Here is a 24,732-nt window from a genome sequence, read left to right as displayed (position 1 = left end):
AAATCAGAGCTCTTGTAAGGAGATCACTCTGGCCTTGAGGGAGATGATCAGAGACCCAGATACCCTGCTCCTGAAACACTTAGCTTTGGGGGGGGTTTATTTTCCTCATCTGTAAAATAGAATAATGGGATAATGATGCCACACTGTATTCTAAGCATGTGTGGTTTCCATTAGCCCTGCTTAGGAGTATGAAGGGCCCATTGATGTGGACAGTGAACATGAGTACTGAGCTCCAAAGGAGGACAAAAGGAGGAATCTTTGCCTTCAGCATCCAGGAGAGCCCCACACTATTGAGAAGTCAGCTGAATGACAGTTGGAAATTTCTGGGAAAATTCTAAGGCTGAGCCTTGGGAAAATATTTGCTGTTTCTTCACTCCTTCCTCCTCTGGAAGGTTTGCTGCTGTCAGTGTCGATTTCATGGTCCTGGTTCACACACTCCACTCACGCCTGAATTCACAGACCCTAACCTACTGTGACAGAGGAAGATTTACCTATGAACGGTGGTTTCTGGAAAGATGACTTCTGTACCTGAAGGGCTGCCCACTGGGAAAGGACAGGATTCTGCAGAGGCCCAGGCCTGCATCAGGTCAGATCCAAGTCCCTTTTACCCAGGGCTTGGAAGTGTTAAGACATGCAGGCCTTTGGAAATACTCTCTTCAGCAGTGTTTCTTCAGGGGAGATCAGACAAGTTCACTACTGCCAAAAGCTCACCTCAGGGGGGCTTTTCCGTTCCTTTCCTTGGCTGGCAGTCTAGTGTCAAGGTCAAGGGCGTGAGTTTAGGTGTTGGGGAAACCTGGCTCCAAATCCTGACTCTGTGTCTACTCTCTGCTTGATCTTGGACAAGACACTAAGCCTCTCCAAAACTCATATCCTTGTCTGTGAAGTGTGGATAATAACACCTCCCTCTCAGGGTTGTCGAGAAATTATTAATTAAATGCTATTGTAAGCCTGTGCCTGGCTCATGTAAATGCTCTATAAATAGTCACAGTTTTCTTAGCCCTAATTTTCCAGCTGAGAAGCGTGTTATTTGATAATGTGGCAGTACAGGAGTGGGGTCAAGAGTACACATGTCCATTGTTGCGTACCTAACCCCAACATGTCCCATTCCTGTCCAGGCCCAGCCTGATCCTCTTGCAGGGAGTGGGTGACAAAGAACCATCACTCTGTTACTCATCCCTCCTGAGAGGTGTAAACAGGAGAACAAGCCACTGCTTTTCCTTTATTAGTAGGTCAGAGAGCTTTGCCTGGCACCCCAGGATCCAGCCCCCACCTTCTAGGCCACAACAAGGCCATCCTTTTCCTGCTTGTGACACTCCTTGGCATCTGTTCTGCTAGAGGACTGGCCCTCTGTGCTCTACATGTGTTTTGCCAGCAAACACTATCTCAGCCACTATCTCCATCCTCCAAAAAATTCAGAGGCAGAGTTAGCTCCTAACAAGGGGCTGCTTTGGTAAGCCAGCTGTTAGTGCTTGGGCCGCCGCCCCCTCTGTGGGGCTGCATCAGTCAACCTGAAGTTTTCGAGCCACTTCTGGTCAGTGAGTTCAACAGTTTTAGAAACCAGACATGTCCAAGGACCCTCAGGGCCTGGGCTCTCTGACATCTCCCGGGGCCCCTCGTTCCTGGGTCCACAGGCCCCTGCTGCCACTGCTTCTGTCGGTCCTGCCCTCAGCCCCCTTCCTGCCACCTGGGCTCCCTGGGACGTCCATGCCCGCGGCCCCACTGGTGGCCAGGTCTAGACTGAGGGTCCTCCCGCAGACAGAGAGGCGCCGCAGCACCTCGGAGGCGGCCTCCACCGGCACGCCGGCGCGCTGCTCCAGCAGCATGTCCAACAGCGAGCTCATCTCGGAAAGGAAGGTGCTGGCCAGCCGCGTGCCAGTTGGGCTCAGCTCCGGCCCCGACCCCTTGCCGAACGTTTGGAAGGTCCTCGGCTCCTCCAAGGCTGCAGTGTCCGGGGAGAACACGTTGTCACGGTAGTTGGTGGCAAGGGGCAGAGAGAGCCTGGCCATCCAGGCGGGGTCTGGGGCACTCAGCCGGTCCAGGGCCAGGCCTGCAGGGGGTAGAGGGGACAGTGAGGGCCGGGCCCACAAAAGAGCAGGGCGGATGGGAGTGGGGTGTGGGTAGGGCAAGGGTACTGAACAAAGGAGGGAAGGGAAATGGCAGGGGACAGACAGGGTAGCCAGAGGAGGACAGGAAGGAAGAGGCCCTGACAGGGAAGCTCACTGGGCAGGAAGGCGGCTGACTGAAGCTGCCCCTGAGTTGAGGGAGGAAGAGGCAGGAGGAAGGCCTAGAATTAGAAATTGGCCTGTTTCTAAACAATGTCTGGGTCAGTGGAGTGTTTCACCCGTTCCTTACAGCCAGGCCGCACCACCAGATGGGGGGAAAAATCCCTTTTCTTAGCCAAGGCTGCAGTGTCTGGCTTGGTGCTGCCTTCAGTCTACGCATGATAGTGGCTGCTTACTAAGTACTTCTGTGCCAAGCAATTTACATAATTATCTCACTTAAGGTCCATACATTTGGAGTCCAGAGTATTATTCCATTTTATGGATGGGGAATCTAAGATGTTCTAAGAAGTTAAGTCATGTATGTAACTAGACAACCAAATCCAGATTGGACCCCAGTTCTGATGACTTTGGAGTCCCCTTTGACTGCACCACCCTATCCACTCTGAAGAGCTGCCTACCCTTTCTCCCCATACTCCTGTGGCCCCTGGAATTCCTGGGCCTGCTAAGGTTTGCACTTTCACTACCAGGCACCATGCTCTCAAGCTACAGGAAACCCTGCCCTAGAAAGAGGCTGGGAAGGGGTTGGCTCTCTAAGGGCTGTCCCAGGAAAGGGACAGGGGCAGTAAAAAACTTTTCCTAGATCCCCAATGCCACCATCTCACTTATTTTCCCGTCGCAAAAATTAGTCCCAGGCCTGATGGCAGAGGCCCAAGCAGAGGAAAGAATTTCCTGTAGTAAAGAAACTACCTTCAAAAAAAAAAAGGGCACAACATCTACTTGGACATGTATTTAATGTTTACTTAAGGTGAGCTGCTTTGAAACCTGTGCACTCTTGGTGGGAATGCAGATTGGTGCAGCCACTGTGCAAAACAGGATGGAGCTTCCTCAAAAAATTAAAAATGGAGCTGCCTATGACCCAGCGATTCCACTTCTGTAAATATATCCAAAGGAGCCTGAAACACTAATTCAAAAGACTATACGCACCCCCATGCTCATTGCAGTGTTATTTGTAATAGCCGAGGTTTAGAAGCAGCCCAACAGATTTCATTCATACATGGAATCTAATGAACAAAATAAACTAACAAACAAAATAGAAACAGACTCAGAGAACAGATTGACAGCTGTCAGAGGGGAGTGGGTTTGTGGGGTTGAGTGAAAAAGGTAAAGGGATTAAGAAAAAATGTAGACACAGACAGCAGAATGGTGATTACTAGAGGGAAAGGGAGGTGGGGGGAGGAAGAAGAGGGTAAAGGGGGATAAATGGTGATGGAAGGAGACTTGACTTGGGGTGATGAACACACAGTACAGTATACAGATGATGTATTATAGAATTGTATACCTGAAACTTATATAATTTTATTAATGTCACCCCAATAAATTCAATAAAAAGGAAAAAATTAAAAATAATAAAAATTAAAAATTAAATCTGTATATAGAATAAAAGCCTGGAAGGAGACATGTCAAAGTGTTAACCGAAATTACCCAGAGTAAAAGTAATTTATTTTCTTTCTATCTACATTTTTCTACATTAACTACATATTGCTTGTGTAATTTGGAGGAGTTATTTCAAAATCGAGCTAATTGTTGTTTATACTGATATAAATGAGTCCCAGTCTTGCCTCATGAGCGTGGGACTGTGCAGCCTCTGAGGCAGGGTCAGGCCACTTCCCAACTGGCCCAGCCCACACCTGGGACTTGGTGAACATTCAGTGAATGATTGAATGAACATAAATATTAACCCTGAACATTTGGGAAATGTAAACCTTAGTTCCCTGAGACTCTGGGGTAATAAGGTTGGAACTCTTTTGCTGTTACAGAATTAGGCCTTTCCTTGTACAAGGGTCAGAGAGCTTCAGAAGGAATGAAGCTTGGAATGAGAAAATCACTGGGGTGTATGAGAACGGCTGAAAAGCGATGGTGAATTCACTCTGTGGTGGGTGGGCGCTGGGCCGACCTGGGTTTGATTTCCCTGCTTTGCTGCTTATGAACAGTGTGACCTTGAGAAAATTGCTTAACCTCTCTGAGCCTCCTTTTTCTCTCGTAAGGTGGTAAGATAGCAAGTACTCATCTCAGTGGGTTGCTGTGAGCATTCTGTGAGCTCACGCAACCAGTAAAATATTATCACCATCACATCCTCAGATGGGACTTTCATCTGATGCGGCCAAGGCCCTGATGTGAGGTACCCTCGCCAGTTGCCTCATCCAGGTCCAGCCCTATGAGTGGCTCAGGCTTTTTTATTCCTGTTGCCCTCTTCAGCCATCTCTCTGGCCCCCCATGCTTCTTGCCCTCTGTGCTGTGGGGAAGCAAGACCACATGGGAACTGAACCCAAAGGTTCCAGTCCAGAGCTGCCTGAGAGAAACAATATCATTTAAAATTTTCTGATATCCACATTTTTAAAAAATAGAAGAAGTGAAATTAATTTGTAAAATATTTCTGTACTTAATATCATTATTTTATCTCAGCATTTTAAAATTATTGAGATAATATATTTTTTATACTAAGTGTTCAAAATCTGGAGTGTATTTTATATTGACACCGCATCTCCATTCAGACTAGCTATTTTCACACGTGGCTAGTGGCTGCTCTGTTGGACCTTACAGTTCTACATTCTAGACAGTATCGTCCTATAATACGTGCAGTCCAAGGCTATATCCACTGACTGCATGTGGCTATTGAGCTCTTGAAATGTAGCTGGTATGACTGAGGAACTGAATTTTTCATTTTACATGTACTTAATTTTAATTAGATTTAATTTTACTGAACTTTAGTTTAGAGCCACATTGCCAGTGTTAATAACCACTGGCTGCACAACCTCAGGAAAATTATTTAACACCTCTGCCTGTCAGATCTTTCCTTTATGAAATGGGGATAATGAATAGTCCCCATCTCATAGGAATTTCTCATGAGGCCCTTAGAACAGGGAGTAGCACATAAAAAGCACTCAAGAAATATTAGCCAAATTTTTTTTTAACCAAAGAAAAGGAAGTGCCTGCAATGCCTTCGGCCTGTTTGCAGCCAGATGGAGCACACAGGACAGATTAAGTACAGAAACAAAACCACAGTTTAGGAATGGCTGGACCTATGGGCGTTACCTAAAGGAGGCCGACTGGTATCCACAGCAGGGGGTGAGCTAGCAGATTCTTGAATTAAAGTGCACATTTTGTATCTATTTTCAAAACTAATTGTTTCTCTAGAAAAAAAAAATTTTTTTTTTTTTCAGTTAGAAATGTTAGCACATTAAAGAGTTGATTCAATTCTCAAGATAAAAGGATATTTGAACACACCAAAGAAATTCAAAGGGGTAGTTTAGGAGGTAAGGGGAGGTCTCTTGATGACAGACAGGCCCAGGTTGACTCCCCTTCAATCAATAATGAGCTGGGTGACTCTGGGCAGGCTAAGTCACCTCTCTGAGCCTCAGTTTGCTTCTCTCTAAATCGGAGCTCACAGTATCTACCTCTAAGGACTGTTGGGAAGCTTCAATGAGATAATGTGTATAAGATGTTTCCTGCACCTGGAACCCACCAAATGCTCAGCAATTGTTCACTCTTCTTATTATGATTTGTAAAATGAATAATCAAAGCAGAATCTGGTCTTTAACGAAGACCTTTTGAAGCTCCAGGAGACGTAAAACATTGCTGATGCTCCTCCCCAGAAACAGAATGGCTGTGTTTCCCTGTAGTGGATTGGAGCACAACTCTGATGCCTGGGCATGTGAGTGTTGGGTCAGAAGGAGGGTTGTGGTGACCCTGGGGAGTCCCTACCTTTGTGGGGGTCCAGTAGGCTGGACAGCTCTTCTTCTAGCAGCTGCTTCACAGAGAGGTCCTCTTCAAGGTCCAAGGGTCCTCCTTCCTGGTCCAGTTCTGCCTGGCCACCTGCCCTGGCCCCTGGGCTATCTGTGTCTGGGATTGCACTCCTGCAAAGGAAACCCACTGAGCCCATGAGTAAGAAATTTCACACATAGTTTCATTCATTCCAGATCATGAACATTCTTCTGTCCATTGCCAGCATTCACTGATCTACACAGTCACCTGGATACACACAGTTCAGCCTTCAGAGTCAGACTGACTTTGAGCCTATAAAACTCACCTTGTGGGGCATGGTGAGGGTGAAATGAGGCATTGTATGTAAAAAGCTTCACACAGTGCCTGGCACATTGTAAGCACTCAGCAAACAGAAGTGACTATGAATGCATTGTGTGATTACTCACTATTTTCCCTACTATTTCTTCACATTGCCTGGCACAGAGTAGGAGTTCAGTAACTTCACTGAGCCAATGCAGTCATCCATCCATCCATCCACTCATTCATCCACCCACCCACCCATCCATCTACGCATTCATCCCTCTGTCTAAGTATGAGCTCCAGTGAGGGCGGGGATTTTGGTCTGTCTCATTCCCTGCTTTCTCACCAGTGCTCAGAACAGGACCCAACGCATAGTAGATATTTAATATTTTGTGGATTGAGTGACTGAATGTTCCCTCCTCCCTATTTGAGGCCAAATCCCAAACCAGAAGAGCAGATCTATAGAGGGTGCAGCTGAGATGAGACATCCAGTTAGTACATTCAGAATGTACTAACCCCTCTTCCCACTTCTACTGTCTCCTCCTGGGCTTCTCTCTCCCATAGACCCTTCTTAGCACCTGGGGGAGACCAGTTTCTGAAACCTCCTGGCATTGGGGGGACAAGCCTTGCCTCCTCATCATTCCAGCAGGTAGAAAGGCTCCCTGAGGGGTTTTAAGGCCTGGAGGTCTTTTCTGCTTTTTTTCTGTGGCCAATTCTGCTGCTATGAAGGGATCAGCAGGGAGAAGGCAAGTTTGCAACTAACAATGACAACACCTCATGTTACTGAGCAATTACTCTGAGTCAGGCCCTATGCTTTGCAGGGTATATGCACCTTTTGTTAAGCCTTTCACTTCTGTAAGGAGTTCTCTTGTTATCATTCTCATTTCACATATGAGAAAACCAAGACTTGTGAAGATTATGCAGCTTGCCCAAGGTCCCCAGTGAGAATTCAAATGTAGGCTGCTGTGACTCCGGAGTACTCACCGCTCCTCTATACTACCTCTCACTATCTTTGAAAAAAAAAAAAAAAAAGATGAAGAAGAAGCTACAGGTTATCATGGCAACAGCACTGAACCAGGAGTCAGGTGTCCTCAGAGCTGGTCCCAGCTTTGCCACTCACTGGCTATACGACCTTGAACAAAGTCATTTGAAGAAGAAATGATTTAGCATTGCTGGCGTACCTACCATGGGCCAGTCACTGGTTACGGGCTTAGAATACATATGATCATTAAATCCTTACCCCATCACTACAAGGAAGTGTGGTGACCTTCATTTTAAAGATGAGAAACCAAGGATTAGGGGGTTTATCTGACTTGCTTGAGTTTACATAACTGGGTGGATCAAACTAGTGGGAGCCTCAGTTTCTCCACCTGTAACAAGGAGTTAGGTTAGACGTCCTCTTGAGGTCTCTTTAATTCTGGGACAGCCCAAAGGAACACATCCACACACCCAGGTCCTTAGCCAGGGGCCTTCATATTATGTTTAAGGGTCAAGAGAAGAAAGCTGAAAGTTACAGATTTAAAGTCTGTAGCCCAGCACCTCTGCCATAAGGGGACAGATAATCAGAGACTCAGGGATGAAATAATTTCCTTAGTGACTCTGTCCTATAAATACTATAAATACAGTTGCTCCAGGACCCAGTGGCCTGGGAAGGGGGACGTGGATGCTGTCCACTGCACTCTCCCAGGGGAGCATCTTCTGGGATGTGCTCACCCTTCCCTACTGTTCCAGAGACCGCAGGGGTGAGGGGAGGCCAGAGGGGAAGCTGGAGAAGCCTGTGGGGGCTACGTGCGCTTACCTGCTGCTGCAGGGCTTGGCTGAGTACTTATTTCCCCGGTGGTTTGGTTTGGGCTGGAATCGGCCCTGATGCAGCAAGGACAGCAGCTGGGAGATTTGCTACAAGACAGGAAAAATCTGTTGACTCCACACAATTCCGACCCAGCATACTTCCTTGCCGGATGTTTGCCTCAATGCCGGCGCTTTCTTTTTATAGTCTTTCCTCCAGCTTCAGATGTTTGTGTGATCAGATGGGGGATGGTGAGTGGGGAATGGTGACAAAGGCTGGGACCTGTGCAGGCAGGTTCCCTGCTTTGCCTTTGTCATCCCAGGACCCAGGTGTCTGAGGGAGAGAATGAGGACCCTCTGGGCTCATGGCCTCGCATCCCCACAAGTGACCTGCTCCTGTTGGAATCTGTGGGGATGGGGGTGAAAAAGGCATTTCCTGACCATAAATTAATTATTACTTCGATCAAGATTATGTTAAAGAGGTATTTCCCCCCTTCAGCCATATTTAAGCACTCAGCCAATTTTCGTGGGCCAGACGTAAGACTGTGCTGTACAAAAGGCAAAAATGGTATCATTTAATCATTCATTGATTCATGCTTTCATTCATTCAGCAGGTATTTAGTAAGTGCTTGTTTGTGCGAAGGCCCTGTGCTCACTATGGGAATAAGAATGAGAACAGGGCCCAATGTCAGCCCTGAGGGAGCTCACAGTCTGTCAGGCAAGACAGGGCACAGCAGTTACTAGAGGGGGTTGCACTGGGTTGAGAAAGCTTGGGGGCCTGTGGGAGCAGAGGAGGGCTACTCACCCAACTTAGAGCAAAGAGGAAGTTGTGGGGTGAAATGGGAGAAGTTTATCCACTTATTTCTACAAGTGTTTATTGCGTTCATATTACATGCTAGGCCCCTCTGCTGAGATCCCAAGGCTCCACAGAAGTTTGGCAAGTAGAGAGAAGGTGAGGGTCTGGGCCTGGGGTGAAGGGCATTCCAAACAGAAGGCACTGAACACAAAAAGGCCAGAGGAGATGACTGGAGAGTGGGGCAGAAGTTGGGCAAGATGTCAGGGCCAGACCCTGCAGGGCCTCATGAGGGAGAAGGCAATAGAACAAGCCTTGGAAAGCTGAGTTCTAGTTCAAGGTCATTTCTAGTTTGTGTAACGTCAAACAGATTTTTAGACCTACTCAAACCTTTTCTCACCTCTAAGGTGGAGCTAGAAATACCTGTCCAGGCTTCTTCATGGGTTGTCAGTACTAATTATATGGTTTGAAAGTTTGAAATGCTCCACAGCCCTGACCAGTGTGGCTCAATGGGTTGGGCATTGTTCTGCAAAGCAAAAGGTCTCTGATTCAATTCCTATTCAGGGCACATGCCTGGGTGGTGGGTTCAGTACTGATCAGGGTACATACAAAAGACAACCGATCCATGTTTCTCTCTCACGTCAATGTTTCTCTCCCTCTCTTTCTCCCTTCCTTTCTCCCTCCTTTCCCCTCTCTCTAAAAATAAATATATAAAATCTAAAAAAATGCTCCACAAATGTAAGAAGTTTGGTTTCTTCCTTCTAGAAACAGTGCCTCTGCCTCCTGAGCCCGCCCCCACTCCTCCCTAGAAGGCCCCTTCCACCTCTCTGGGCAAGACAGAATATGCCAGTCTCAGAGGGGAGTTGGAAAGGAAGGTGTCCAGGACTGGGGTTTCAGTGTGACTTGGGAGGGTCACGGTCCCATTGCCTGCCTTGGGGCAGATCCCCACCTGCCACCCTTTTCCCAAGTGACAGCCTGTATTTCAGGGACATTCACTGAGTGCCATCCTCTGAGCTGAGCACTGTCATTCTAAGTCACTTCACAGCTAGAGCCCAGACTCTGGAGTCAGCTGGACTCAGTTCAAATCCTAAACCTGCCCAGGTTGCCACTTAGGAGGCCTTGAGGAATTACTTAAGCATTCTGAGCCTCAGTTTCCCCAGCAGTAAAAAGGGAATAATAGTAAGATCGAAGTCATGTAGTGGTTGTGGTTATAGGATTAAATGAGTAAAACTATATAAATCACTGATTAATAGATCCTATGATAAGCACTTAGTAACTGTCAAGTTGCATATCATGTCATTTAATTCTTACAATAACCCGAGGGAAGAGACACCATTGCACCCATTTTGCAGGCGTGAAACCTGAGGCTCGCAGGGGCTACACAGCAATTACTGGTAAGGCTGGAATTTGAACTTGGATCTGACTCCACTGTGGCACTGTGCTGCTAAAAAACAACATTAGATTAACTCCCTCTTACCCTGAAGTTGATCCCAAATGGGTACCTTTTTTTCCATCACCCCACTGGGGCCAACCACAATGCCTGCTCTCTGCTGTCTCTATTTACTATCGATCAGTTTTTGGCACAAAGGGCTCATTCTGTAAGTAATTTGATTGAATGTATGAATGAATGAATGAATGAATGAATGAATGGCTCTGGGCAACCTCTGGGGCTGCATAGAGCTCAGGGCAAGACTATTGAGAAAGCAGCTGGGCCCTCTCCAGGTGGCTTCCTGGGGAGGGGGTGGAGGAAGGAAGCTGTGTCCTTGCTCCACAGGAAGCCTTAGCTGATGGCCTGGCTAAACAGAAGTGTGATTTGGACTGGCAGCCTGGCACTGGGAAAATTACCTAGGTTGCAGAGGAGCAGATATGAGTGTGATATCAGGCACCATCTCTGAAAATGTTTCCCATTTACATCTAATAAATCTTAGGTTTCTAGACACTTTGCCATTTATCATCCCATTTAATCCTCAACCCCCTGGGAGGTAGACACAGGGTAAATTTGGCATCATAATTCCCATTTTATAGATGAGGAAAATGAGGCTTAGGTTTGCCCAGCTTCTAAGTAACTACGCTGAATTGGAGCCAGATCTGCCTAACTCCCAAGTTCCAAGGTTGTTTTCACTGCCCCATCCCACAGATCTGGCCAGTAAGTTCTGGGGTCTCAAGCAAGTGATGTGCAGCCTCTGAGCCCGGGGACAATGATGCCCATGCCAGCCTGTTTCACAGGGAGGTTGCCCAGGTGGAGATGGAAGGAGCTTAGCAGAAGTCACTGTAATCATCTGCTGAGTGCTTTCTAGGCTTTACGTGCCCTCATTTTATCTTCAAGCAAACTTAGGAGATGGGTGCTGTTAACATGGACATGTTCAACAGAGAAGCTGAGTAACTTCCCTGTGATTCACAGCTAGAAAGAGGCGGAGCCAGAATTTGAACCCAGACAGCCTTGCTCCAAAGCTTATATTCTTAGTCCCTACCTTTGCTGTGTGTCTACTTGTGCCAGGCTCCCTGAGCAAGCGCTTTATAAGAATTAACCGATCCAATCCTCAAGACAACTCTGTGAGGCAGATGCTCTTGGAGTCATTCCTATTTTACAGATAGGAAAACTCAGAGACAGTAAGTAATTTGTTCAGGATCACACAGCTAAGTTCTGTTGACCCCAGAGCTATGCCCTGAACAACTTGCATGCAATGCATCAAAAAGTGCCTGGTGAGCCTAAGGAATGAATATGAGGATTGTGAGAGTAACGGTTGTGTCTGATGCTGTTGGTAGCGGTCCAGGGGTGACCAGAGCAAGAGCTTCCCACACGGAGGTACCTGAACAGGAGGAGAATCCACAGTGAGCTCCTCTACGGGGTTCCGCTCTGCAAAGGCAGCCACTGACAGCCGGACAAGGCTCCGCAGGATCTGACGGGGGCCTGACTCTTCTGTGGGAGCCACTTTGCCATGGAGATTTCGTTGCCGCCTCAGGGTTGCAGAGGAGGCTGGTGAGCTCAATGGGGCCTCCTCAATGCCCTGGTCTCCGGGCAGCCTCCCTATGGGGCTGCCTGCCACCTTCAGGGGCCTTGAACGCGGCTGGCCCAGTGCAGGCTGGGGCTCAGGAAGGTTCAGGTTCTCCCGGGAAGCATTCCTCTGCCTGGGATGATTGAAAAGGAGGTTAACTGTTTCCTGCAGCACCTCTTGGTTCTCGGCCAGCGTTCCCTGGTTGCCTTGGTTACGCAGGGTCCTGTAGAGGGTTGGTGTGAGATGAAAGGGGGCCTGCAGGCAGGGGTCCCAGCCTGCTTCCATCATTGCTTCTTTGCTAACATCCTTGGGGGGCTGCCCGACTTCACCAGGCTCATCCACCTGGCCCCTGATCACAGGGACTAGGTGAATATCTGCCTTTTGAATGTGTTTCTGGGGCCTCTTTGGCTGGTGGCGGTAGGTGGATTCAGCCTCCCGACAGTTATAGGCCCTGTTGTCCTTCTTCTCCGTCCGGCAGATGGACATGATCAGAGCCAAGATCAACCCAAAGATGGCCAGTAGGACAACCAGGCAAATTACCGTCAGCACTGATGTGCTCAAGGCCCCAGAATCAGGGGCTGAGTCCCTGAAGTGGTCCACGCTGGTGAACAAGACCCTCAACAGAGCTTGGGTCTGCAAGGAGGGGCTGCCACGGTCTTTTACCACTATCTCCAGCTCCCACTTACTCCCAATGAGGCTGCTGGCGTTGGTGATATTGATGAACAGCTGCCCCAGGTCGGGGCTAAGGACAAAGAGGCGGGCTTCATTCCCACTCCGAATACTATAGAAGACCTCTCCATTTGCCCCTGAATCTGCATCTCTCGCTACAATGGTTGCCAAAAGGAATGGCTGGGAGCTGTGGGTGGCCACTGGTGCTTTGTCAGTATTTGCTGGACCCAAGCCATTGGGAGTTTCAATGGGCACCAGAAGGTGGCCTGTGGAGGCATTTACAAGCACCGAGAGGCTGGCTTTTCCATCACTCAGTAGGGGATGAATCACTTCTGGGGCATTATCGTTGGCATCCAGGAGGTTGACCCACACAGAGACACTGGATGAGAGCTGGGGCTGTCCCCTGTCCTCCGCAATTACGTGGAACTCAAAGCCAGCCATCTGCTCATAGTCCAGTGACCTCTGAGCAGTGACCTCTCCTGTCTCTGAATCAATGGCTACCCAGTGAGAAACTAGGGAGTCCTGGATGCTGTATGAGATTTGTCCATTAATGCCCAAGTCTGCATCATGAGCTTTGATGGTAATGAGGTGAAGAGAGGGTAGGTTGTTTTCCCTAGTGGAGACTTCGTACCTGCTCTTCTCAAACACAGGTGCATTGTCATTGACATCACTGATCTGAATGCTGAGCTGTTTCTTGGCTGATAAGGGCTGGGTTCCTTGGTCTTGGGCCAACAGAGTGAGGTTATATTGGGGCCACTGCTCTCTGTCCAGGGTGGCATTGGTTAGCAGCATGTATGTGTTGCCATTGGTCCTTTGCAGCCTGAAGTGGCCCAGCTCTTGGCTCAGCCAACAGTGGACCAGACCATTGTTTCCTGAGTCTAAGTCATTCGCTATAACGAGAGCAATGAAACTGTCCTTAGGAAGAGCTTCTGACACCAGTGATGACTGGGAAGCCCATGTGATGTGGATGCTTGGGGCATTGTCATTGACATCCAGAACCTTGATGAGGACTTTGCAATGGGCTGGGATGGGATTGGGACCCAGGTCCCTGGCCTGGACATCCACCTCATAGGCTGGATTCTTCTCGTAGTCTAGGGGTTGAAGCAGAATCACCTGGCCCGTTTTGGCATCAACACTGAAGGTGTCCAGCACCTCTGGAGGCACGTGCTTACTGAGAAAGAATTCCACTTCTCCGTTGGGGCCTTGGTCAGGGTCTGTGGCAGTCAAGTTTATGAGGAGAGTACCAGGGACGGCATCTTCTTGGATTTCTAGTGCCAGTGAGCTCTCAGCAAACACAGGGCTGTTGTCATTAGAGTCCAGGACGTTGACTTTGACCAAGCTGGTTCCTGATTTGGGGGGGTTCCCACTGTCATAGGCAGTTAACACCAGACCAAAAAATGAGTGAATTTCCCGGTCCAGCTCCTTCACCACCACGAGTTCCGCGTGTTTGGTGTCATCGGGCCCCACAATGACATCCAGGGCAAAGTGCTCACTGGGAGACAGGGAGTAGGAGTGCAGGGTGTTGGAGCCAGTGTCTGGGTCCAGAGCTCTGTCCAGGGGGATCCGGGTGTGCAGAGAGGCACTCTCAGAGATTTCCAGCTCCTGCTCACCTTTGGGAAACTGTGGCTGGTGATCATTGATGTCCAGCACCTGAATCTCCACGTGAATCAGAGCCAAATCCCCTGCGGCAAGCACGTCAAAGGAAACCAGGCAGGGATCCCGCTGCCTGCAAAGCTGCTCTCTATCCAGACGCTGCCCCGTGCTGAGCAAGCCGTCCTCAGAGTCCACCTGGATGGGGAGTGCTTGAGGCAGCTGCAAGACCTGGAAGGCAGCCCCTGCTTGCCCACGCCTCTCCTCCCAGCCCAGTGCCTGGGACAGCTTCCCTATCACCGTGCCAGACGGCACTTCCTCTGACACTTGGTATTTCACAGTGAGAGTGGCCACCTCCTGACAATCCCCTAAAAGGAAGAAGTAGCCAACTGGTGCCAAAAGCCCCAGCAAAAGTTGCAGAAGTTGCATCATGCTTACCGCCAGAATGGGCTAGATTCAGCGACTGCTCAAGTTCTTCAAAGGCCGGGAAGTCCTCCAGTGTTTCTGGGGGGGCTTGATGAGCCCCGTACTCCTGCCCCGAGACCTGCTGGCACGGCCTTGTCCCATAATTAGATGAAACTAGCAGGATTCCCAGTCAAGGCCATCTTCATCCGAAGAGATCCGAGAGGTCCCAGCACCGATGCAGGAAGATTGCTGGGGAGACCCAACACAGGGGCATCCGCTGGTCCACTCCAGCCAATGATGGACAAGAGCCGGTCCAAGAGGGACTTGACCCAGTAAAGCAGGATGTGGGGACCTGACTTCCAAACAGTTGCAAGGCTGGGGAAACAGAGAAGCAGCTTTTTCCTATGGAAACCCCACCTACAGGAAAAGGGAGGGCTGTGAGTTTCAATGCCAATTAGAGAAAGGGAGCACGCTTCCCTTCCCGTGAAGCGCAGTGGCCTGCTGCTGAGCTGGATGCTGCCGGGGCTCCGGGGACAGGCCGGATGGGAAGGTGCTGTCCATGCAGCAAGGCGGGTGCTGAGGGAAACGATGCCCCTGTGTGGCCAAGTGAGCAGAGGGCCTTGGCTCTGCCTGCCGCCCAGGGCCTGAGGCCCACCCTGAGCAAAGTCATGCTCCCTGTCTCTTCCCTTCCCCACCTCTCTTTGTGTCTGGCCAGTATTCCTCTCCTATTCTGATCTTTCTCCTACACTCATCTACCTTTAATCTTGACCCTGTTTTGATCACCCACTTTTGTTGCATAGGAAGCAGCTGTGATTAAGGGAGTGGCCATCAGAGACAAACTCCCTGGGTTCAAATCCAGACTCTGCAGCTTACCAGCTGGGACATGTGGGACAAGTCACTGAGCCTCTCTGGGCTTTTACCACCTCCTTTTTAGAGTGTGAATGGGAATAAGAAGGGTAGCTCTCCAGCAGGAAACTGAGGATGAAATGAAATGGTGCATGAAGGGCCTGGGCCTGGCCAGAGTCACAGGCAATGAAGTTATTGTTAGCAGTGGCTGTCATGATGTGCACAGCTCCTCCCACATGTGGCTGACTCTGGCTCTCACACTGAGACCCATGAGAGTGCCCATGGCCTTGGCTCCTGAAGCACAAGGACCTCCCTGGCCTGACCATGTAACTTCCCCCTACCCCCTTCCCTTCCTGCTTCTCAGCCTAGAGGCCCATTGTTCTCAGCATCTGGTCCAGCCTGAGCTCCTGTCTGGGGAATCCCCTAGCTTCCACCGCCTGTGTCTTGGAGAGTTTAGACTTTTCCCTCTCCCACATCTTCCTCTCCCTTTCCCTCCCTTCCTCCAATTTTTCTCTCCCCATTGCTGTTTACGGCGGAGTCCCCTGGATGATACCCTCTTGCTGCCCACCCCCCCACTCCTCCAGGATATTTTGGGGTGTGCCTTCCCTCCCATTCCGCTCCATGTAGAGACAAGGCCCAGGAAGGAGGTGAGTGGGCAGTTTGCTTGGGTGGCCTTTGAGGTGGCTTGCTGCTTCTCAGTTCCCACCTCAGTCTACCGTCCCCAGCCGTCTCCCAGGCTTATACCCTACCTCAAGGTTGAATCCGAAGGTTTATGAAGCATTTGAAGTAGTGGGAATTAAGGACCAGCTTCCCCTAGATGGGTGTTTGCAGCTAAGTCCTTGAGACCAGAGGTACCCTGTTGGGGCAAAAGTGACTCCAATCAGAGCCTGTTGGCCTGGAGGCCTGTGCTCATTAGAACAAGGGTGGCTAAGGGACCTCCTTAGGCTAAACCCCACCTCCGCTCCCTTCCTTCCCCTGTGCTGTTTCTTCCCCACACCCTCTCCTTTCACCCCATGTTCCACTTCTGGAGGTTTCCCAACCATCTTCCTGAAGCCCGTGGGCCCCAGCACGGGGCCATTTCCTACAGCATGGCTCTCAAGACAGACAGAACACTCACTAGCTTGGAGACGTTGGGCCTCAGTTTCCTTCTCTGTAGAGTGCAGCTATAACCCACCTCCTGAGTCTGGTAAGAATTCAATGAGCTGATACATGTAAGGGCTCAGCACAGTGCCTGGAAAAGAGAAAGCTCTCAATACAGGAGACTATTTTTTCACCCAGTATCATTTCCCAGGTTTTATGCCTCATATGCAAATGGTGACAATGGTCTTTCATTCATATCTTCAATTGGAAAGCTCAATTCCCAAGGCTCCCTGTGTTTCAATGACTTACATCGCCTCGTGTCACCCTCGCACCCATGCCATCAGGGCAAAGACCCTGGTTGGAGAGGGTTAGGTAAATTGAGCAATATCACACAGATTTGCCCTCCAGAAAGCCCCTCTGGCTGCACTCTGGATTGGAAGGGAATAAAGAAGAAGGAGGGAAGAAGGCCAGTTGGCAGTAAAGCAAAAAAGCCTTAGCATAGAAAACCCTAGTGCTGAGAATGTTTCCGGAATGCCACCTGGTGGCCAAAGGCAGAGGAAAAGGCACAGAGGTAGAGAGGTGGGTGCCGGGAGTTCACAAACATCCACAACTCCAGACCCCTGCTACGAGAACATACAAGATGACACCATTTGTCTCAATGAGAAACCTAATATGACCCAGTGCCTACAGGAAGAATGATGGAATTCATGATTTTAGAGGTGTTAACATTTATATTCTCGAAAGGACATTGTTATATATACAGTATGTTTGTGTGCATTCTGTGTGTGTGTGGGGGGGTGCACACGTGTGGCCTTGACTGAGACCATGGATGCAAAAAATGGACTCAGGACATGAGAAAGTCTGAATTTGAATTTCATAGGTAGTTTTGTTGTTTTTGTTTTATTAACATTGGGGGCATGAAGCTAAGACAACTTTTGAAGAATACAAAGCCAACCCTGGCCAGCTGAGCGTTGTCTGGTATAGCAATAGGATGTAGGTTCGATTCCTGGTTGATACCTAGGTTGTGGATTCAATCCCTGGTCAGGGAGCATATGAGGGGTGGCTGACTGATGTTTCTTTCTCTCTCTCTCCCTTTTTCTCTCTCTAGAATCAATGAACATATCCTTGGGTGAGGATTAAATAAAGACTGGAAAAGAAAAAAAGAATCCAAAGCCAGCAAACAAGGCCACGGACTTTTTAAAGGCAATTTCCTCTGTGAATGGGGTCTTCTTCAGTAATTTTCTTTTTTTTTCTTTCTAGCTACAAGGGTCAGTTGATCATTGGCAGCCACATGTCAGGGGGTGAATGGAGGTGTCACTGGAATATGTCTAGAAAGCCTTCATCGCCCCAAGTTTTGAAACAACTGAGCATAGCCTCTCTCAAGTCTGAAACGTTTTTTTTAAGGGGTTGATTGGGGTTGCTGCTTGAAGGCCTTGCTCACCACCAGACTTGGGATTGTTCACACTTAAGTCCTTCACCATGAACAGGGGTTCGGGGGTGGAATGGGAGGGGCAGGAGTCAAGGGACCTTTTCAAAAACACTTGGAGTCCTAAAGAACCTTGAGGATTCAGCCCAGCAGAGTGGGACTCTGACCCTTGGGGGAGTCACAGGCCTTCTGGAAGGCTAAGATCATGTCCCATACTCCCAATGTCCTGCCTGGCTGGCTGCCCACCCCAGGGCTCCTTGTGAATCTGCCTAGCAGCTGTCATAGCCACAGAGTCCCCACCACCAAGGCAGCTTGATGACGCTGGGGAGCTTCACCCTCAGGACGATTCCTGTTGGCAAGGTGACTGGAACACCTAAGGTCTGCCTTTTTTTTTTTTTCTTTTTGCAGGATCTTGTAGAACTTAGAACAGTCTAGCCAGGAATCTTCACTATGAGATTCAGGTAGATGTTCAGGGCCACCTACTGGTGGCACAGCACTCTGTGGTCTTTGTAGGGACAGATGACAGATATCCACACCCACACAGTGAAACCTCTTTCTGGATCCAGTGCAGAAAGAAGAACTTTGCATGGAGAAATTTGTCAAGAAATAGGATTTTTCAAGAAATAAGAAGGCTTTCTGTCTGAGTTAAGACACAAAGTGAGCCAGATATAAGAATCATTTGGAAAGTTTTTCAAATTACCAGGGACAGGGCAAGAAAATGCATACTTTTCTGTTTCCCAGCCTGCCAAAAAAACCGTAATAATTGTCAGCTCTATTTTCCCCTCTTCAAAAAAGCTTCATCTTTCAGATCATTTGAGACAGAGTTGGGGAAGTTGGACCATTTTGCTGGGAATAGAGGTCTCATTGATCTACTTAACAAAAGGAGAAATAGATGGGGAAGGGGAGTAGCTGAAGGTTATGGAAATCATGGAAGGGTGCACTAGAGAAGAGCAAGGAAGTAGACTGAAGATAAGGACTTTCGAATGACTTGTTGTAAACTAGGGATCTCTTTCTTGGTTTTCAAGAAAAATGCAAGAAAGTATTTATAACTTATTTTTTGCTTTAGTAACCACAACACAGCCCCCAAGCTGGACCACATAAATTCTCAGTTGATAAGGGTTACACATACATTATGTTTCTCTCCCCAACCTGCAGAGGGGAAGTAGGCTATTTGCAACATATACATTTCAGTTCTGATATGCTATAGGTCATTCTAATATGCACCCCATTTCCACCCCAACCTCACTGAGAACCACTGATTTAGAACTTCTTAGAAGCACCAGCAACTTTGTAAGGGCCATACTCTACAGCCACTAGGTCTTTCTTACTGAGCATCCTCCTGGTCCCCACCACTCCTCTGGGCCTGCGTCACTGTTCAGGAGAAGCTCTGTGGACACCTGGTTCTCCCTCCAGATTTTTGCGGACTCTTCTGTCTGCCTCTCTGATTCCTCCTTTGGTTTTCCTTGCTTCTGACTCCCAGGTATGGGCATGGTTCCCGGGTACTGTCCTCAGCCCTCTCTTCTACATAGGGTTATTAGCCCAGAAATAGGTTGCCAGATCTAACAAATAAAGATACAGGGCCCAGTTAAATATGAATCAGCTAAACAATGAAATTATTTTTATCTGGCAGTCCCATATAGAAATAATGTAAGCTCTCTACACAAGTTTCTTTTCTGTTTTTTTTTTTGTTGTTGTGGGTTGGGTTTTGTTTTTGTTTTCGGTATTTTTAGAATTTCGGTTTGCTAAGTGAATTTGAACATCTATCAGTAAACACAAAAATTAAACATATTGACTGGGAGCATCATCTGTGCATGAATATTCAGAAGCTGACTGTGTTGATTGGCCTTGTTATGTATTCAGCATTTCTGGGTGGTCCAAGATCGAATTGTTCTCACAGTGTAAGAACCACCCTGGAGGAAGCCTGGATCACACTCATTCATTAATTTATTCAGTTATCCAGTCTTTCATTTATTTATTGAATTCAGAAAGTCCTTTTCTGTTTACAAGGTCAATTTGGGGGGGGGGCGCAGTAAGGGAAGTAGCTGAAGTTGACCTACATTTTCCCTTCCTCTAAACCATTGATTTGGTTTTCTTTCTTCACATGGAATCTAATCAGCCCAGTTCTCACCTTGCTTCAGAAAGGTTCATGCTGGAAGGAAAATGAGTCTTCCCTCCTTACATAAATTCTCATGGGGCTTCCCTTTATAAGTTTATGACAGCCAGGAGTTGAGCCTGGAGCTCTGAGAGAAGCAACCACACACTGATTTATGATGGCAGCTGCTGCTAAATCTCACCCCTCTTTCCGTCTTACAGAGCCATGTTACCTGGGGGTTACAAAACTCTTTTCACTGTTATTCAGGGGAATAATAATAAAATGCCAGGTTGCAAGTATAAACACAATCATTCTGTGTCTATTATTGTAAATCAAATTTTACTTGCTTCGGAAGCACAGAAAACATTTTATACCATCAGCGACCTCAAACATTTTTAGGAGTTTGTTTTTATATAACACTGGGATGACCTAAGGTATTGTTTGAGCTGCACTAACCAGGGACGATCTGGTTATTTTTCCTTATAGACCCCACTGATCACTTCCCTTGAGCAAGGTATTAACTTGATTTAAGCATAGCCTTGGGGTTAATGATGTGGGGCTCATGACTCCAATTGCCTGGGCTCAAAGCATGGCTCCATAATTTACCATGTGAGTGCTAGTGGCAAGTCACTTAATTTCTCTGTGATCAGTCTCCTTAGCTTTAAAATAGGGGTATTAATGATGGTTAACTATGTTATACAGTTGCTATGTAAGGTTTAGCTTAGTACACAGCATTTAGAGCATGAGTAGGACATGAGTACCACTCTGATTGTTAATCCTTTATAATTGTGATTCTAGTGTAGTAGCTCCATTTTTTTTTCAAAGAATGAGACCCCTATTTTAAAGAGAAACCAATTTTTCAGATTCTCATGTGATAATAATAAAACTTTTAAGATCTACAAGAAGAGGAAATACAGCAGGAAGTCAGTGATACTCCTGCACTTGGGTAGGGCTCACCACTGTCCAGTCCTTTCCCAGAGTTGGGGCAGGGCTTTCCCTTCCACACTGATGCGCCTCTATGTGTCAAGGCTCATTTCGGGGTACCTGCGAGTGATGGCCATTGAAAAGGAGGCTGTCTTCACTGGACAGATGGGATGAGCTCAGGAAAGTCTCTGGACACCTATTGGATGCCAGCAATGGATGAGAAGAAGTGCGCATTGATGGCCCCCACAGTGCCAGAGGTAGACTATGACTCACTCCTGCTTCTCCACCCAATGCCTTGGTTCTTGCCCTCTCGTCTAGGTCACACACCCCATCCTCTCCTAGCCCTCGACTCCATCATCTAGTGTCCTTGAGCACAGAGTTCTAAATGTTTAGTTCACTTTAAACAGTCATCCAAATTATTAACACTGCTTTAAAATCCTCCTATTCCCTCCACCTTGCATCCTCTGACTTGAGGTCACAGCATGATGTCACCATTCACCTCCTGGTCTGACTTAGAATTTCCCGAGATAGTTGTTAGGCCCCCGCGTTCTTTGCATCTGGGAAGTCTCTGCAGGATTGATTCATGGTCTCACCTTGGAGCATTCTGAAGTAGGGTTACATGTGATTTGCTCTTGGTTTTATGTCCTTTGGCTAAACATGAATAATGACATTAGTGAATGACTTCAGAGATTGTTCTTCCTTCCTTTGCATTTTTAAACAGTATGTTTCTGCTTTTGATATTTATTACAGAGATAGTTAGTTCTCTGCTCTGTGACAGTCAAAATTTACAGGACAGAAAATTTCTGAAGCAAGGTGAGAATTGGGCTGATTAGGTTCTATGTGAAGAAAGAAAACCAAACCAATGGTTTAGAGGAAGGGATTATTTGCATTTCAAAAGTTTCCCATTACTTACAATTGACAATATATGGAAGCAGCCCAAGTGTCCGTCAGTAGATGAGTGGATAAAACAACTATGGGACATTTACACAATGGAACACTACTCAGCCATAAAAAAGAAGAAAATTTTACCCTTTGTGACAGCACGGATGGACCTGGAGAACATTATGCTAAGTGAAATAAGCCAGTCAGAGAAGGACAAACACCATATGATTTCACCCATATGTCTACTCTAACGAACAAATGGAACTAACAAGCAAAGGAGACACTCATAGATGGAGAGCAGGATGACAGCTGTTGGGAGGAGGAGAGGGGGTGGAGCGAATGACACCCCTGACCTTTCACTTTGCCCCGGCGAAGAGACGCCCAACCAACTGAGCCACACTTGTCACGGCAATACTATTTTTTTTTTTTAAGCATATACGCTTTTCATTTTGATGAATCCAATTTACCTATTTTGTTGTTGTTGTTGATGCTTGTGTTTTGGTGTCATATCTAATAAACTACTGCCTAATTTCAAGTTCATGAAGATTTACTCCTACATTTTCTCCTCGGATTTTTATGGTTAGTTTTAGTTCTCACATATAGGTCTTTGATACTTTCTAGTTAAATTTTTTACATGGCATGCGGTAGAGGACATGTAATTTTAATTCCCGCGCAGCCTCTTAACAATGATGTGTCCTTTGGTAAGTTTTTGAACTTCTCTTAAGTTTCAGTTTCCCCATTTATAAAGTGAGAACAACAAATAGTACCTAAATTATAAGGTTATAGTGAAGATAAACAATGTATATAAAACACTTAGCACAGTACTTGAAGCATCCTAATCGCTCAGTTAATGTAGTAGTTATTATTGCTATAAAATGAACAATGAGTGAACACTTTCAACGTGAAGGTGCCAGAAGGATGAGCAGCATTTCTAAGACGGTAGGTGGGAGGAGAGGAGGGAGAGGCGGGAGAGGAGGCTTGTTTGAACCTACATGGAAGCGCAGGTCCGGGATTGTTAATGTGAGTGTCTGCCACGCAGACCGCTGCCTCGCATTCACCTCTGGGTCTCATAAAAATTCTAAATCCCGGGTTCTATCCCAGAACTACTGAAAGGAGCCCGCTGGGGACAGGGTCCCAGATCTACATTGTATCAACTTCTTCCAGTGCACGTACTTTGGCTGGCGATGTGGGAGTCACGTTGTCCCGCTTGCAGCGCCGCCTTCGGCCTGCGGGGGGCGGCCGAGGAGCGTGGCGAACACAGCGGCTGCCTCCGGGCTGCCGAGCCGGATCCAGCTGGCTCAGCTGACAGCTCTTAAGACGGAAGAGGCGGTGCGCAGGTTGAGCTGGGCGTCTCCAGGCAGATCTGGCGTGAGACCGTGGGGGACCTGGAGCTTAGAGCGGAGGGCGGAACTTTCGGGCTCGGCACCGTGGGGCGGCCGGAAGGTACGGTGGGGACCGCGCTCCGTGCGCGCGAGATAGGGAAGGGCTGCCGGGCCGGGACTGCTGTGTGGGTTTCAGCCCCCAAAACACCGGACGGGGCACCCTCAGCCCGGCCCGGCTAGGACCCTCCCGGGTGCTCAGAAAAGGAAGGGGAGGGTCCACGCTCTGCTTCTTCGGGACTCCAGAGGGCCGCACAGCGCCTTCTGTGTCCAAGCGCTCGAGCAGGTAACGAGGCTTGGGCCTGGTCCCCGGTTGTAGATGAGACGCACAAACTGCGACTCTCCACGCTGGTTGGTGAGTGGTGGCGACACCGGCGGCGGCGTGCTGATTCCGGAGCCAGGGCCAGCTCCAGCTCTGGAGTCCCCACGGTGTGGCAGGGGAGAATGAGAATGATTTTCCCAGGCTGCAGGGCAGCCGGCGTGGGTGTGTGTGTACGGGGGTCTTGCTTCACCAGTGTAGCGGTTTCCCGTTTGCCAGAACTAATATTAAACTGGAATGATCTCTCGTCTGATGGCGCCGGGGTTTATTCTGCTTCCTGTATTACAGGTTGAAGAAACAGGGTGGTCTGAATCCAGATTTAGTTATGTATTCGCTGTGTGACCTTGGGCCAGGAAAGGACTTAAACTCATTTTTCTCATCTGTGTAATGGCTTGCTTCATGGGTTGTGGGAACGTGAGTTAATCCATTTCAAGGGCTTACACACGATAAGAGCTTACCAAGTGTTCTTGTTATTGTGACGACCAACCCAACCTACTGCTCCTAGTGGGATGTGGCAGAGTGGTTACTGCACCTTATGATTCTGCCCCCCATTTGAGCTCCCTGCATCTTCGATTCACTTCTAATGTTTTCCAATGTCTAATGCAACACACTGCCAGATGCTGAGAACAATACACAGGTGCAAAAGACTTGATTCTTGCCCTTAAGGAACTTGTACAGTCTGTTAGGAAGTACAAGCTACTGTATTGCAAGGTGAGATGCGACAGTTGCCATAGGAAAGTTACAGTAAAAAAGTTGGCTGGGTTTTTAAACACAGGCGTAACACCTAATTATAAATTTCTACATGGAGTAGGGGTTTGGAGTTGGGTCTGGTAGGCTGATGGATAGAATCAGAGGGAAATGTAGGTTAGAGACCTGAATTAAGGGACTGGGAATCCCCTTGGCAGCTTCAACAGCTAGGGTCTGGTGGGGTAGGTCATGAGGAACTGTTGATGGGAAACGCTGCTTGGAGTAGATCTTCTCAATTCAGAGTGTGCATAAGAATTGCCTGGAGAGCTTGGATAGCTACCGATACCTGATTTAATTGCTCAGGTGATTCTTCTGTGCAGCCAATATGTAGAAACCTAACCTAAAAACAGAAGCTATGAATTCACCTCTCACCCCATTCATAAATGTTTAAACACGAAGAAACAAAGCTTGATTACATTATCACCAGGTACTACATTTGGTAAAATTGTTTAAAATTAAATAAGGAAATTTGAAACAAATATATAACATATTAATAGTAGGTGTTCAGCGACTGG

At 47.9% G+C, this 24,732-nt stretch overlaps 1 protein-coding gene across 1 annotated transcript; it reads right to left on the bottom strand.

Annotated features, from left to right (window-relative positions):
• Nucleotides 1–1,459: 1,459 nt before the first annotated feature.
• Nucleotides 1,460–14,549, bottom strand: PCDH12 (protocadherin 12). Its single transcript, XM_090288100.1, has 4 exons — nt 11,673–14,549; nt 8,083–8,180; nt 5,985–6,136; nt 1,460–2,047 (listed from the first exon to the last, which is right to left on the bottom strand). Exons 1-4 carry the CDS (start codon nt 14,547–14,549, stop codon nt 1,578–1,580), a joined length of 3,597 nt encoding a protein of 1,198 aa, XP_090144226.1. The 3' UTR covers nt 1,460–1,577.
• Nucleotides 14,550–24,732: the final 10,183 nt, after the last annotated feature.

This window comes from Furipterus horrens, unplaced genomic scaffold, assembly GCF_987537825.1.
Source record: "Furipterus horrens unplaced genomic scaffold, mFurHor1.1.pri manual_scaffold_10, whole genome shotgun sequence".
In the NCBI taxonomy this organism is placed as follows: Eukaryota; Metazoa; Chordata; class Mammalia; order Chiroptera; family Furipteridae; genus Furipterus; species Furipterus horrens.
The sequence above is the reverse complement of the archived record's forward strand: the minus strand, read 5'-3'. Positions and strand labels throughout refer to the sequence as shown.